Source organism: Suillus paluster, assembly GCF_016628075.1.
Source record: "Suillus paluster strain FC165 chromosome Unknown EDB91scaffold_245, whole genome shotgun sequence".
NCBI lineage: Eukaryota > Fungi > Basidiomycota > Agaricomycetes > Boletales > Suillaceae > Suillus > Suillus paluster.
Window position 1 is genome coordinate 6,408 of NW_024537805.1, and position 14,484 is coordinate 20,891.

A 14,484-nucleotide genomic window follows, 5' to 3' on the forward strand; every position below is an offset into this window, starting at 1 on the left:
CAGCACATAGCCTTCTGCTATGCTATGCTACTTACTTAGAGTATATAAACATATGCAAATCTATCTGTAGATCTTCAGTCTATGACACTCAGTGCCTCGGGAGTTTGTAGCCTTGTATCCCATGTCATCTTGGGGAATGATTGTTGCACTTTCCACACCCCCAGGTGCAAGGCAAGGGTTGATGAGTGGTTCGCCTCCCTCAACCCAGTGTAGTGTTTGACACTAATGAACTGCAGAGCATCCCAAGCCTTGACAATCTCCTTCTGTCTGGGCTTAGTGATGACATGCTTGAACCTTACCACCATGAACAAAGGGTGCAGTGGACAACAGGCTTCCTTGGCATCCTCAGGTGGCAGCAGTAAGAATGAGTCATTGGGATCAAATAGAGGGAGTTGCAATGCTGAAACACCTGGTGGGTACTGCTGTTGCACAAGTTGCTGCGTGCACCAAGTCTCTAGGATATACTTTCAATGTCTCCTGCTCTTAAGTCAACCATGACAAGTTAATGATGTCATCAGCAGACTCATAGGCATACCACTCACCCCACTGTGCCTCTAGTGATGCAACTGTCTTACCTTGGACATTGTCCAGGTATACCTTTAGGTGTTGTGCTTTACTCTCAGTGCTTCTTTTGCCACAGCAGGTCCTCCATTTCTGTTTCAGATGTACTTGTGTAAATCGGCAATGGGCTTCACTGGAAACATATAGTGAATGTTGTGCAGAAGAGGCATGTTTCTTGCTTGTGTGGTGCAAAAGCTAACAACAACATATAGCATAACCAGCAATATGTTATTTGTGATGATTGAGCACCTTATGGTGTGAGTTTTTTGTGTTATGATGTTACTCATTCTATTGGACTCTCACTTAGCATGTGATGTGAATTCCTTACTGAGTTAGGTAGTGTTTACACTTGTTTACATAGACTCGCCCGTAGGTAGCAAGTCCTCTTAGCTCACTTGTGGCTTGGTTCTCAGTTATTCTCAATACAGTCAATATTCATAATCTTACTAATGCTTTTAGTAGACACAAATGCAGGAAGCTCAAGCCAGCAAGCTTCACTCCACAGACATATTCAACAAGGCATGTATCCCTACCACTCACTACCACTCCACCTAACTCAATGTCAGTTTAAGATCGACTCCCTAACACAGCACTTCAAACTTGCACAATACAAAGTTGAGTGTGCCACTGCCAGGATATCCTCCAAGACTCCATGCGACACACCACAAATAATCAGAGCTGAAGAGGGCACACATCAGCTGCTTTCAGCGCCTCCTCCACTGGCTACTTCTGTCCCACCAGCCACTACCATGCCAGCAGCAATGACACCTGCAAATATCACACTGCCCATGACTTCTGTTCGATCCTAACACCCCACCACACTCAGCACATGAATGCAGCACACATCAGCAAGTGCTGAAGCATCACAAGTGCATGCAGACAAATCATTGGAGCATCAAGATGAAGGAGAGAGGATGATGGGAAGAGGAGGATGAGAGGAAGACAAAGGGGAAAATGCTACAGAGGGTAGGACAAGAATATGATAAATGATGAGTGGATGATATCCACTCCACCCGACCTCATACTTCTCTGCTTTCCTGACATCTCCGCTCCGTCTGCCGTCTGCCCAACCCAGTCGCCTCCCGCATCCGCTCCTATGGTTCTGCTTGACTGCCTCATCGGTTGCCTTCTGCATTGTCCATTCTACTGTAAACTCCTTTCCCCATTTAGGTATATACTTTTCCCCATTTGCACATAGTACTTACTTCCTGGATCACCGGTACTTCCAATAACCGCTCGACTAACTGATCCAATGCATACATATTGATATCTGCTCCAACTTATGTTTTCCACCTGTGTTCACTTACAAATTGTATACTTAGTACATAGCCTCATACCAAGGACTAACTAGTCACTGCCTCCTACATAGAAGTATATAAAAACACCTCCTGTACATAGCTACTCCCCAGTCTTAATATTACTTGTCTTTCTGCTGTCTCTACTAGTGGGAATTCTCCGTAGGACTTTGCTCCCTCTCCAGACACAAGTTTACCTTGTTGTCACCTCTGACCCTCCACTCCAACTTAGAGCTGTGCTCTAAGTACTTACTCTTACCTCTCTGACCTTGTCACTCCATCCCCTTGCTCCCCTCCATTCCAATAAACTTCCTCCACCTCCTCCACTCTGCTCTGTGTTGGATTACTGCTAGCTGCACTTACTTCCTGACCCACTAAGTAGACCCAAGCGGTCCACCCGTCCTATTATTGGACATTGTTGGATCTGCTCCAAATTTGGGGCACGTACTCAGCTAAGGGGTGCAAGAGCTGAAGCCAAGCCCTGACCCCTTCACTTCTCCATCCAAGCACAGTCTCTAACAGCCTCATTCTATATCATTAAGTCAGATGCATGACAACCCCACAAACTCCCCGGCTTACAGATATGGCACCAGCAGCCCACAACTGAGATTCAAATGTCTGTCTTGTTGCTGCACAATGCCATTGTTGCAATGACCTATTCTCAGGCTTGTGTATCCCAATGGTGTTCAACCTCGTACCTTATATACACATTGTTTTACATCAACCACACCCAAGTGCCAATGCTTGGGCTGTAAATGGGGAGTGTGCACCATCTGTTTCAGACCTTGACCACTATCACTTGAGACTTCAGAAATAATTTTCACAGACACTGGTCACAAGCATATTAACCATGAGAGATGCATGCACCAGCCATGTGAAATACCTTCTGCACTCACCATTCTCATATCTCCAGCCACTACCATGCCAGCAGCCCTTCTCATCCAATGATGAGCTGTTGAAAGCAAACACTCCTGAGAAGCTTTCCCAGACAGCAATTGTACTGAGGAAGAGGTATGCTCATTGTGTTACATCTTGCTTCACCCTCAAGCTTGAGCTGTTAGGCATGTAGAGACCCATACCCAGTACATGCCCTAGTCCTACCTATGGATGCTCTGACAAGCTCACAATGCTCTATGGATTGAGATCTGCAACTGACACATCTTTGTGCCTGACCACTCACTTCATTGGAGTTCACACTTCACTCTATGCATTACTTGTTCCAGACTTTGCTAGTACCAGGGGAGACTTTTTTCTCATTGATCATGTGGACTCAGATATGTTTCTTGGTTCATGGCAACATATGCTTTAACTAATGGTATTCCTAATACCCTCTCTAGAGTCTCTTGGACTGATTCACTCCCCAATAGTACTTGAAATTTCTTTATGGTGTCACTGGTGCAGACCTGCAGACCCACCATCTCCCTTCTCATTGAAAGTGGGATGGTCCTCTTATGCTTCCTGGACTAGATCCCCTGCAATTCCCACAGTTTAGAATGACCAAACTCCAATTGTACCAGCTCTGATGATATAATAACACCAAAGACACCATTACCTTGCACAACTTCCTCATGGGCATTATCATATCCTGTACCTCCGGATCCGGAATTCCGGATCTACTTCATTAAAGTCCGGTCCTCCGTCTTACTATCCCACCCGGTGCTCTGCCTTCATCTCCGCACTCATCCCTAACTCCTTTTAGATTAGCTATTGTTCTGGTTACCGGTTATGTCCTATTCCACTATGCTTACTGATCCGTCCATTCTTACTTCATTTCCAACTTCACTGCTTTGATCTGTTACACTTAGTAATAGACTTTCCACATGCTTCATACATAGCCCTTACCTTTGCTGACTGATTTACTTACATGATACCTACAGTATATAAACCCCTGTAATACTCTGGAACTCCTTAGTTCAAATATCATCTTAGTTCTGCTCATTCCTGCAATCTCCAGACTTGAGTCTCATCTCTTGTCCACCTCTGAGTCTTAGGGGTTAAACCTTAGGACTAATCCTCCGGCTCTACCTTAGGGTAGTCTAACCTCTGTTCTGTTTCTACTCCGGACTTCTGTAGTAGCCTTACTCCGTCCCCACATAGTCCTCCGGAGTTCTGCCAAACTCCACCAACTTCTGTCCTCCGGAATTCCCTGGACTTCCCCTCTGTCCCCCAGAAATTAAGGGCACGTACTCAGGTAAGGGGCACAGTGCACGAGCTGAAGCTGAAGCCCTTTGAGTAACCTCTCCCTTGAGCATGACCTTAACAGTATATTCAAACTCACACCTTACTGAGTATACTAATGTCCGAGAATCACTTCTCCGTCAGGTTTAAACTCCTGTCCCTCATAAACTACGATTTTTCCTCCAACCATTCCATGATTGTTTAGGATCCTTCATCCTTACGAAATTTCAGTTCTGATAAACCTCCATATCCCTATGTCCAATCCTTCCATCCCGATTCCCTGATCATAACTATCCTACGCCAGAATGCTACATAATTATCTCCGGTTCCCTATTATATCTGATTTCTCCACCACTTCCAGACTGGCAAGTCACCTCCGGAATGTCTCAACATTCAACCCCTTTGGATTCTCCTAGTACCACTCAGGAATACCGCTTGCTCTCCCGCCACGATCCGTTGATCGATAGGGTATAGAGTAAACACCTTTTTCCGGGTTTTACCACTGGAAATGCCATTGACCTCCAATGTCCAACAAGAGTCCACTTCGCTGCGGTACCCCTAACTCTGGACTAGCCATGTTCTCCACCGGTTTATGTCCGGTCTATTTCCAATTAGCGCTAACCAATGTATACAGACTAGCCTCTCGTATATGCATACAGTTTATCACCTATCCTCTTCCAACTCCCAAGTCAAGTTACCCCACTTCATCTATGTACCTATACTCCTCCACTCCAAATTACTCCTCCTCCAATTTCCGCCCCGCTTTGCCTCCTCCGCTCCTATTCCTCCTCCGCTCTGCCGCCTCCTGGAAAGTCTTCCATCAGGAGGGAATTCCATCTTGCTCCTCCATTTACTCTGGATCATCCTCTGTTACTATGGACAGATTCTGGGACGCCTCCTATGGACAAAAGATTTACAATATCTCCATACCAAATTCACTAGAAGGGACTTTGTGTAATATCTGAAGGGAAGTCCAAGAAGAATCAGTAATGATGTATCATGTTCTGAACACCAAAGAACATACCAAAGTCGTCTGAGGAGACCCTCCCCATTTCCAACATCTCCATGTCGTTCCCATTGTTACTGGGAAAGAACCACCATAACAAGAGTTTTGTGAGGAGGAATTCATATGGAATCCTCACAAACAAATATGTGGCGATGCCAAAGAAGAAGCCAGGCCAAGCAGAAGCAAGGGTGTCTAAGAAATCCATCAGAAGTAATGGAAAAATCACGATGTTTTGCTGAACGAGTTCATTATTTTCGGCTACTCCCGCCCCAACTATCCCATCACATGATCTATACTCCGCACTCCGATATCCAACTAATCAGTTTACCCCATCCTGCAGACTCCGGAACAGAGTTCCAAACCTTACATCCACTGGCAGAACCGGACTTTCGTTCACTTCTCCGCCGGTACCACCGAAGACTCGATTTCAAAGCAATCAAGCAGCCTATTTTAATATATATACAAGTATGAACATAGGAGTCCGGAAAAGAGGACAGGAATTAGCTACACTTAGGTCTCCATCTCCGCCTCTTCCTCCAGCTCTGCTCCCGGCTCCAGCTGAGGCCCAGACCCTTCCCCATCCAGCCCCTTCTCTGCCTCGCTTTCCATCTCCTCCTCCGGCTTCTCCGTGCCACTACTAGAAGAGCTAGTAAGCTCTAAGACCTCCACTGCCCCCATCCCAATCTCTGCCTTCTTCCCAAGTGCCTTGTTGAGGATCCTTCCCCGGCCAGAGAAGCCCTTCTCCAGCACAACCCCGGTCACACGGAGGATCTCCCAGACTTCCGCCCGGGCCCCGTCCCTCTCTTCCTTCTGCTCCGCCCATTGGAGCTCCATCTGCTTGGCGAGTCGGGTTATGGCTGTCGCGAGTGCCCCTAGCTGCGCGTTGGTCTCTGCCTGGGCCAAGACCATGTCGTTGGTGGCCTTGGCCCACTCCTGGTCGTCGACCTCCATGATGGACTCCTCCTCTCCATACACCCTCCTCCGGGAAGGCCTACCCGCCTCTTCCTCCGCCCTTTCACTGGACTCTGCTGCCCTCTCCCACATCCTCTTCCACCCCTTCACTGGTGCGGCCAGTTGCATCTCGTCTCCATCGACCTTACAGGAGGCCTTCAGGCCCGCGCACTGGTCACAGGCCTTTGCCTTTGCCCTGCCTCTGCTCTGCTCCGGTCAATCACCGGCACAACGGAAATGACAAAAGCACTTACTTTGGATTTCGCCAGGGCCTCTCGCACCAGCGCCCACGTACATGTCCGGCCAGTGGCCTCGCACCACTGGCACATGACCACCGGAGGAACGACCTCTGAGACTCCCAATCTCCATGCCTACCATCGACATCAGTATCACCCAGTGCCAGATAGAAGGGGAACTCACCTCCGCCGCCTTGTGTGCTTCCTCTGCTGACCTTGCCCTCTCTGCCACCGCAGCAACTCTTGCCTCTTCCGCCCTCTTTGCCTGCTCTGCCGCCTCAGTGGCCTTTTTCTCCTCCACTATCGCCGCCACAGCCATCAACTCCTTCAATTCCGCGGTAGTTATACTGGCAAAGTCAAATTTCTGGGGATCAGACATTGTAAAGGAGTTGGAAGAATTTAAGTTAGAAAAAAGTGTCTGAAAAAACCCCGCACTCTTATAGTAACAACCTGTCACCGTGGAAACTCCGCTCCATACCCATCAATCCACTCCGGTCCAAACTTCATTGTCCCCATCTGCCTCACAGCACAACTTCTCTGCCTTGCGCTGTGGACTTCATTCCACATGTCTCGGTTTCACCGGCAACATCTGTCTCCCATCTCCCGAAATCCAAGCATTTGTCTAGGACCTCAGGGGTTCGGTCCTAATGGGGGGATATCTTCACACCGTGCACAATCAATCAACCCCAGACCCTGATCTCCAGACTTCCGTATTTCTGAAAACCTCCAACTACCAATCAAAATCAAAAAACAAGTTACATTGTACAAAGATGTGCATAAAATGTACAACCAGACATGAAGGATTACAGGACTATCTAGAGGTCATCAGTCTCCATATCTCCGCCAGAGATCCCAGCACCACTCGCACCCTCCACCTCCTCCTCCACTTCGTCCAGTTCTTCCTCCACGAACCTATCCATGGCCGCTCTGCTCCCCTCCGCCACAGCGATACTCCGCTCCAGAAGTCTGTTGGTCTGTGCCAACGCCGCCACTATGTCATTGGCAGCGGCCACCCAGGCCTGGTCGTCGTACTCCGTCCATCCGCCCTCCTCCGTGATCACAGTCTGGGGATTGGAGATCAACTCCACGTTGTCGTCCATCTCTGCCAGACTCCGCTGACACTTCTTTCCCTGGAACACTGTGCCTTCAGCTGGCGGCACACATTGCAATTCTGGATCTACCGGACCACCTATTAGAATACTCCAGAGAAAGAACCAAAGCATGCTTACCCTGTTGGACCTAGATGCCTGAGTCCAGGTACAGTCCCTCTTACGCTCCATGCAGGAGCTGCACGATTTCTCTGGACCTTCGGAGGTGCTGGATTGACTAGTAACCTAATGTCCGGATAAGTACCAACAAACATCCGATAAGCTATCAAATTTACCATTGACGTCCCCGCGTGCGCCAATGATGTCAACTCCCGTACCCTTCTCCGCGTCTCTTCGATGTCCTGCTGTTTCTGCTCCTCCTCACGTTTCTGCTCCGCTGCTGCTCTCCACTTCTCCTCTGCCTTGATCTTTTTCTCCTCCCTTAGTCTACGCTCCTCCTCTTCCTCCAAACGAATGTCCTCTGGTAGGCGAGCGAACTCCACCGCCATTTCCGCCTACCTTTCATCCAAGGTCTGCTTGGCGGACTTCTTGACTCCTTCGGGGTTGTTGGGCATGGCGAGCTGTATAGAGAGCTCTGGCACATTTTTACCATCACTGAAGAAACTCCAATGCCTCATGCTCCTAACCGACAATCCAGACCCCCGGCCTTGTGGGCTCAGCCCTACGGGGGGGGATACTGTCATATCCCATACCTCCAGATCCGGAATTCCAGATCTACTTCATTAAAGTCCAGTCCTCCATCTTACTATCCCGCCTGGCGCTCCACCTTCATCTCCGCACTCATCCCTAACTCCTTTTAGATTAGCTATTGTTCTGGTTACCGGTTATGTCCTATTCCACTATGCTTACTGATCCGTCCATTCTTACTTCATTTCCAACTTCACTGCTTTGATCTGTTACACTTAGTAATAGACTTTCCACATGCTTCATACATAGCCCTTACCTTTGCTGACTGATTTACTTACATGATACCTACAGTATATAAACCCCTGTAATACTCTGGAACTCCTTAGTTCAAATATCATCTTAGTTCTGCTCATTCCTGCAATCTCCAGACTTGAGTCTCATCTCTTGTCCACCTCTGAGTCTTAGGGGTTAAACCTTAGGACTAATCCTCCGGCTCTACCTTAGGGTAGTCTAACCTCTGTTCTGTTTCTACTCCGGACTTCTGTAGTAGCCTTACTCCGTCCCCACATAGTCCTCCGGAGTTCTGCCAAACTCCACCAACTTCTGTCCTCCGGAATTCCCTGGACTTCCCCTCTGTCCCCCAGAAATTAAGGGCACGTACTCAGGTAAGGGGCACAGTGCACGAGCTGAAGCTGAAGCCCTTTGAGTAACCTCTCCCTTGAGCACGACCTTAACAGGCATCAGCAAGTCATACAGCAATCATTGGATCAATATCATAGTCATCACCCTCCAAATTGTTGTCAGTCTCCTGAAATTCTGCAACTCAAGATACACCTACTGATGATTATCCTGTACAGCATCTAAAAAAAAACTATTGCTATATATCTAATACTTCTCATTGCAAAGCACACATAGCACAAGCTAGCACTAGAAAGCCATTTATAGCCTTCATAGTTCTCATAACATGTGATTCAGGATACATATTCCCCAGAGTATGAATGTTGTATTTGATAGCTGATATATACCTATGACTTCTTATTACACAAGCCTCTATAGGTCTCATAGCATGTGATTAAGGATACTTATTCCTCAGAGAATAAATGTTGTGTGTCATAGCTGATCTATCCCATACATAGTATATCACTTAGGATATATGATTGATACAGTGGCTCAAAAAACTGTCCGCATGTTTTCACATTTTTCACTATCTATGATATTGTGTGAGAATGTACAAACACATCAAGGACATGCTGGTACCATATTGGAGTACTACTTCAGGGCTTCCAATTGAGCCATATGGTGTGGGAATCAGCCAAGATATGGTGGATATATGAGGCTTACAAAATGATGACTCATGTGGACAGTTTTTTAACTCAAATATTTTACAGTGATAATCAGGTATTCTAGCACATTGTGTGACCTCCCTTGGCTTTAATTACTGCCTCTATCCTTCTAGGCATACTCTTAAAACTATATCTAACTATATAAACCAGAATGTCTCATGTGTCATAGTCATAATTACCATGAAAGCCATCTCCTCTGCTTAAAGGGATAATATCCTCTCTTTGTCCTATGCTGTCCTCTCTGCTCATCAAATTTTCTCTAGAACTGAAGTATGCAAGTCTACTGTGGCCAAGTATATCAAAGAAAGCCATCTAGACAAGGAAAACTCTTGTGGAGGACATCCACCTCTGCTAATAAGAGGGCTATCATCTAACATATCACTACAGGAAAGGCTAATGATGCCATCCAAGCCACCCATTATATCAATTCCACCATCACCACCACTGTCTCTTCACAAACTGTGAGGAATGTTCTCAAGGCAGTAACAAAGAAGAAATGCCTCTTCTCTCTATCAAACATAGACAGAGAAGACTACCTTTGGCTTGGCCCATCAAAACTGGACTGTAGAGGACTGGAAGCATGTTATATGGTCAGATGAGACCAAAATCAATAGGATTGGGTCAGATGGGAAGGTATATGTGTGGAAAAAGAAGAGGGATTTTCTAACAGACAGAGAGGTTAGTGAGACTGTCAAATTTGGAGGAGGTTCTCTAATGGTACGGGGCTGTATGGGATGGAATGGTGTGGGTATACATGCTGAAGTTGAGGGGAGGATGGATGCTGAGCAGTATGTGGACATTCTAAATGACCACTTGCTGTCTAGCGTAGCTGAATTAGGGATTGATGAAAAAGACATCATTTCCCAACAGGATAATGATCCCAAGCACACATCTAGAAGAGCCAGACAATGGTTTAAAGAACATAATATCAATGTTCTTGACCGACCAGCACAGTCCCCTGATGTCAATGTCATTGAACATCTCTGGGAAACACTCAAGAAGAAGCTTCAAGCCTATGAAACCCCCCCTAAAGTAGTATAGGAGCTATGGGAGAGAGTAGCAGTGGAATGAGCAAGGATTACAGCAGAATATTGCCAGAAATTGATTGAGAGTATGCCTAGAAGGATAGAGGCAGTAATTAAAGCCAAGGGAGGTCACACAGAGTACTAGAATATCTGATTATTGCTGTAAAATATTTGAGTCAAAAAACTGTCCGCATGAGTCATCATTTTGTAAGCCTCATATCTCCACCATATCTTGGCTGATTCCCACACCATATGGCTCAATTGGAAGCCCTGAAGTAGTACTCCAATATGGTACCAGCATGTCCTTGATGTGTTTGTACATTCTCACACAATATCATAGATAGTGAAAAATGTGAAAACATATGAACAGTTTTTTGAGCCACTGTATATATATGACTTCTTATTGCAGTCTTTGTATACTAATATCAGAGATCTCCAGCACTACTAACCTGCTCCAAAGCATGAATACCCACCAGCTTATTTATTTAATCATATATAGGACCACTACTGAGTACAGGGTTCAGAGTGATCAAACTATCCAAGTCCTCGCAGCTAAAAAATCTTTGTGATGAAAAAGGAACAATAGATGGAAATGCACAAGTTTCACTACACTTAGCCTTCAACCCTGTCCTGACTCATGCGTGGCAGTTGCCCTTGTGGGTTAGCATATACTGATAAATCCCCACATGGTTCCTTGTCTGTGCAATAACTCAAGTCCTGGAGTAAGCTGTGGGCAAATATTTCTGTACCAGCGGAGTCTCCTAACCTTACTGCTGCAGTAGGCCAGAAGGAGTGTTTCCAATTTTTGCAAGTCTTGGGAGCAGTGAGATTGCCTGATGACAAGTTTGACAGGTGGGTTTGGAACCATTTTGCATCTACATCCATCCAGAACCCCATCCATTGACTAGATGGTTCTACACCCATAGAGCTGCACCTGATAAGTGTCCCCAAGTCTACTGGGGTAACTAAGTCATTTCAGTATCCTTCTGCCATGTTGCCTTACCCCAAGACAGTAACGTCCAAGGAGGGGCCATCAAGAGCTTGTTGAACTAGCTCTGGTGGTCTGAATTGAAGTGCTAGTTACCATGCAATGCCACCCATTGTTAAAAAAACACTGCACATAAGGCTGCCATAGGATTTCCCACACCTGCCACAGATATTGATGCCAGTAGTCTGTACCCTTCAAATTCATCCCTAAGTATTGTATACGGGTGTCGAGGTAGGGTGGGGGTGTGAGCTAACAATGACCTAACCACTGGCACCGGGGTCATGATGCAGTAAGAGGTGCCCAGGCTGTGCAGGGTAACAATAGAGTCTGCAGGTGATGCATTCAGATTGCAGAAAAAATCGTAAGCCACTCTGATAGCCATATGGAAAGTCATGATCAGCCTTCCTAAACGCTGGGGGGCTCCTGAAGGGAAGGTGATACCCACTTTGTGAGGTAGTGGACTGGTGAGACCCTTCCATTATTGTTTAGGATCCTTCATCCTTGCGGAATTCCCGTTTCGATAAACTCCGTATTCCTATGTCCAGTCCTTCCGGTCCGATTTCCTGATCATAACTATCCTACTCCAGAATGCTACATAATTATCTCCGGTTTCCTATTATATCCGATTTCTCCGCCACTCCAGACTGGCAAGTCACCTCTGGAATGCCTCGACATTCAACTCCCTTTGGATTCTCCTGGTACCACTCAGGAATACCGCTTACTTGCCCGCCACGATCCGTTGATCGATAGGGTATAGAGTAACACCTTCTTCCGGGTTCTACTGCTGGAAATGCCATTGACCTCCGACATCCGATGAAGTTCCGCTTCGCTGCGGAACCCCTAAAAAACTCTGGACTAGCCATGTTCTCCTCCACCGGTTTATGTCCGGTCTACTCCGATTAGCACTAACCAATGTATACAGACTAGCCTCTCGTATATGCGCACAGTTTATCACCCATCCTCTTCCAACTCCCAAGTCAAGTTACCCCACTTCATCTATGTACCAATACTCCTTTGCTCCAATTACTCCTCCTCTGATTTCCGCCCTGCTTCTCCTCCTCTGCTCCTATTCCTCCTCCGCTCTGCCGCCTCCTGGAAAGTCTTCCATCAGGAGGGAACTCCATCTTGCTCCTCCATCTACTCCGGATCGTCCTCTGTTACTATGGACAGTGTTGGAACACTCTCTATGGACAAGATCTACAGTATCTCCATACTCCTTGACGAAATTGTTAGGAGAGTTCTTTATGAGAAGACTGTAAACAACATCCCAAGGAGATCAGTAATGACGTATCATGTTCTAAAAACCAAAAGACATACTAAAGTCATCTGAAGAGGCCCTCCTCCCCATTTCCAACATCTCCATGTTGTTCCCATCGTTACTGGGAAAGAACCACCATAACAGGAGTTTCTTCAGGAGGAATTCGTATGGTATCCTCACAAACAAATATGTGGCGACACCAAAGAAGAAGCCAGGCCAAGCAGAAGCAAGGGCATCTAAGAAGTCCATCAGAAGTAATAAAAAAATCACGAAGTTTTGCCGAACAAGTTCAATGATTATTTTCGGCTACTCCCACTCCAACTATTCCATCACATGATCTATACTCTGCACTCCGATATCCGATTAACCAGTTACTCCGTCCTACCAAACTCCGTTTCCGGAGTTCCGAACCTTAAACCCACTGGCAGGACTGGACTTTCATTCATTTCTCCGTTGGTACCTCCAAAGACATTTCCAAGGAAATCAAGCAACCTATTTCAATATATGTACAAGTATGAACATCCTCTGGTACCAGCTTCGGCTGAGACTTGGACTCTTCTCCATCCGGCCCCTTCTCCACCTTGCTTTCCGCCTCTTCCTCTGGCCTCTCCGCGCCACTACTGGAAGAGCTGGTAAGCTCTAGTACCTCCACTGCCTCCATCCCAACCTCTGCCTTCTTCCCAAGCACCTTGTTGAGGAGCCTTCCCCGGCCAGGGAAGCCCTTCTCCAGCACAATCCTGGTCACGCGAAGGATCTCCTGGACTTCCGCCCAGGCCCTGTCCCTCTCTTCCTTCTGCTCTGTCTGTTGGAGCTCCATCTGCTTGGCGAGTCGGGTAATGGCCGTCATGAGGGCCCCCAGCTTTGCGTTCATCTCCGCCTGCACCAGGACCATATCGTTAGCAGCCTTGACCCACTCCTGGTCATCGACCTCCGTGATGGATTCCTCCTCCCCATACACCCTCCTCCTCCGAGAAGGCCTACCCGCATCCTCCTCCGTCCTTTCGCCGAACTCCGCTACCCGTTCCCGCATTCGTTTCTGACTCTTCCCTGGTACGACCGGCTGCGATTCGTCTCCGTCGACTTTACAAGAGGCCTTTAGGCCCACACACTGGTCGCAGGCCTTGGCTTTGGCCCTGCCTCTGCTCTGCTTCGGTCAATCACCGGCATAATGGAAAAGACGACAGCACATACCTTCGACTTAGCCTGGGCCTCCCACACCAGCGCCCACGTACATGTCCGGCTGGTGGCCTCGCACCGCTGGCACACGACCACCGGAAAAGCGACCTCCGAAACTCCCGATCTCCGCGCCTACCATAGACATCAGTATCATCCAAACCAAATAAGAGGAAACCCACCTCTGCCGCCTTGCGTGCCTCCTCCACTAACCTTGCCCTCTCCACCGCCGCAGCAACTCTTGCCTCTTCCGCCCTCTTCGCCTGCTCAGCCAACTCAGTGGCCTTCTTCTCCTCCGCTATCACCGCCGCGGCCATCAACTCTTTCAGCTCCGCCATAGTCATGCCGGCGAAGTCAAATTTTTGGGGATCAGACATTGTAAAAAGTGTTGGAAGATGTTAGAAGATGAAAAGTTCTGTAGGAAAAAGCCCCGCCTTCCCCGCACTCTTATAGTAACAATCCGTCACCGTGGGAACTCCACTCCATACCCCACAATCCACTCCAGTCCGAACTTCATTGTCCCCATCTGCCTTCACAGCACAACTTCTCCGCCTCGCGCTGTGGACTTTGTTCCACATGCTTTGGTTCCACCAGCAACATCCGTCATTCACTTTCCCCAAAATCTGAGAATTTGTCTAGGACCTCAGGGGTTCGGTCCTAATGGGGGGATATTGTCACACTGTGCTCAACCAATCAACCTCATACCCCGACCTCCAGACTTCCGTATCTCCGAA

General features: G+C 47.5%; 4 protein-coding genes across 4 annotated transcripts; all 4 read right to left on the reverse strand.

The window, feature by feature from the left end:
- Positions 1–1,255: 1,255 nt before the first annotated feature.
- On the reverse strand, positions 1,256–3,120 carry EDB91DRAFT_1088912 (uncharacterized protein; the record flags this gene model as incomplete). The annotated part of the gene is made up of 10 exons (XM_041316538.1): positions 1,256–1,366; positions 1,580–1,738; positions 1,767–1,805; positions 2,110–2,189; positions 2,220–2,230; positions 2,305–2,385; positions 2,436–2,485; positions 2,555–2,661; positions 2,753–2,856; positions 3,071–3,120. 10 exons carry the CDS (start codon positions 3,118–3,120, stop codon positions 1,256–1,258), a joined length of 792 nt encoding a protein of 263 aa, XP_041168854.1.
- A 2,430-nt stretch (positions 3,121–5,550) lies between these two features.
- Positions 5,551–6,606, reverse strand: EDB91DRAFT_1088913 (uncharacterized protein; the record flags this gene model as incomplete). Its single annotated transcript, XM_041316539.1, has 3 exons — positions 5,551–6,198; positions 6,246–6,362; positions 6,412–6,606. The coding sequence occupies 3 exons, from the start codon at positions 6,604–6,606 to the stop codon at positions 5,551–5,553; spliced, it is 960 nt and encodes a 319-aa protein (XP_041168855.1).
- Positions 6,607–7,042: 436 nt separating this feature from the next.
- On the reverse strand, positions 7,043–7,824 carry EDB91DRAFT_1257092 (uncharacterized protein; the record flags this gene model as incomplete). The annotated part of the gene is made up of 2 exons (XM_041324271.1): positions 7,043–7,561; positions 7,612–7,824. The coding sequence occupies 2 exons, from the start codon at positions 7,822–7,824 to the stop codon at positions 7,043–7,045; spliced, it is 732 nt and encodes a 243-aa protein (XP_041168856.1).
- A 4,094-nt stretch (positions 7,825–11,918) lies between these two features.
- On the reverse strand, positions 11,919–14,127 carry EDB91DRAFT_1088915 (uncharacterized protein; the record flags this gene model as incomplete). Its single annotated transcript, XM_041316540.1, has 8 exons — positions 11,919–12,209; positions 12,324–12,473; positions 12,521–12,572; positions 12,607–12,616; positions 12,637–12,813; positions 13,088–13,721; positions 13,769–13,885; positions 13,933–14,127. 8 exons carry the CDS (start codon positions 14,125–14,127, stop codon positions 11,919–11,921), a joined length of 1,626 nt encoding a protein of 541 aa, XP_041168857.1.
- Between the last annotated feature and the right edge of the window lie 357 nt (positions 14,128–14,484).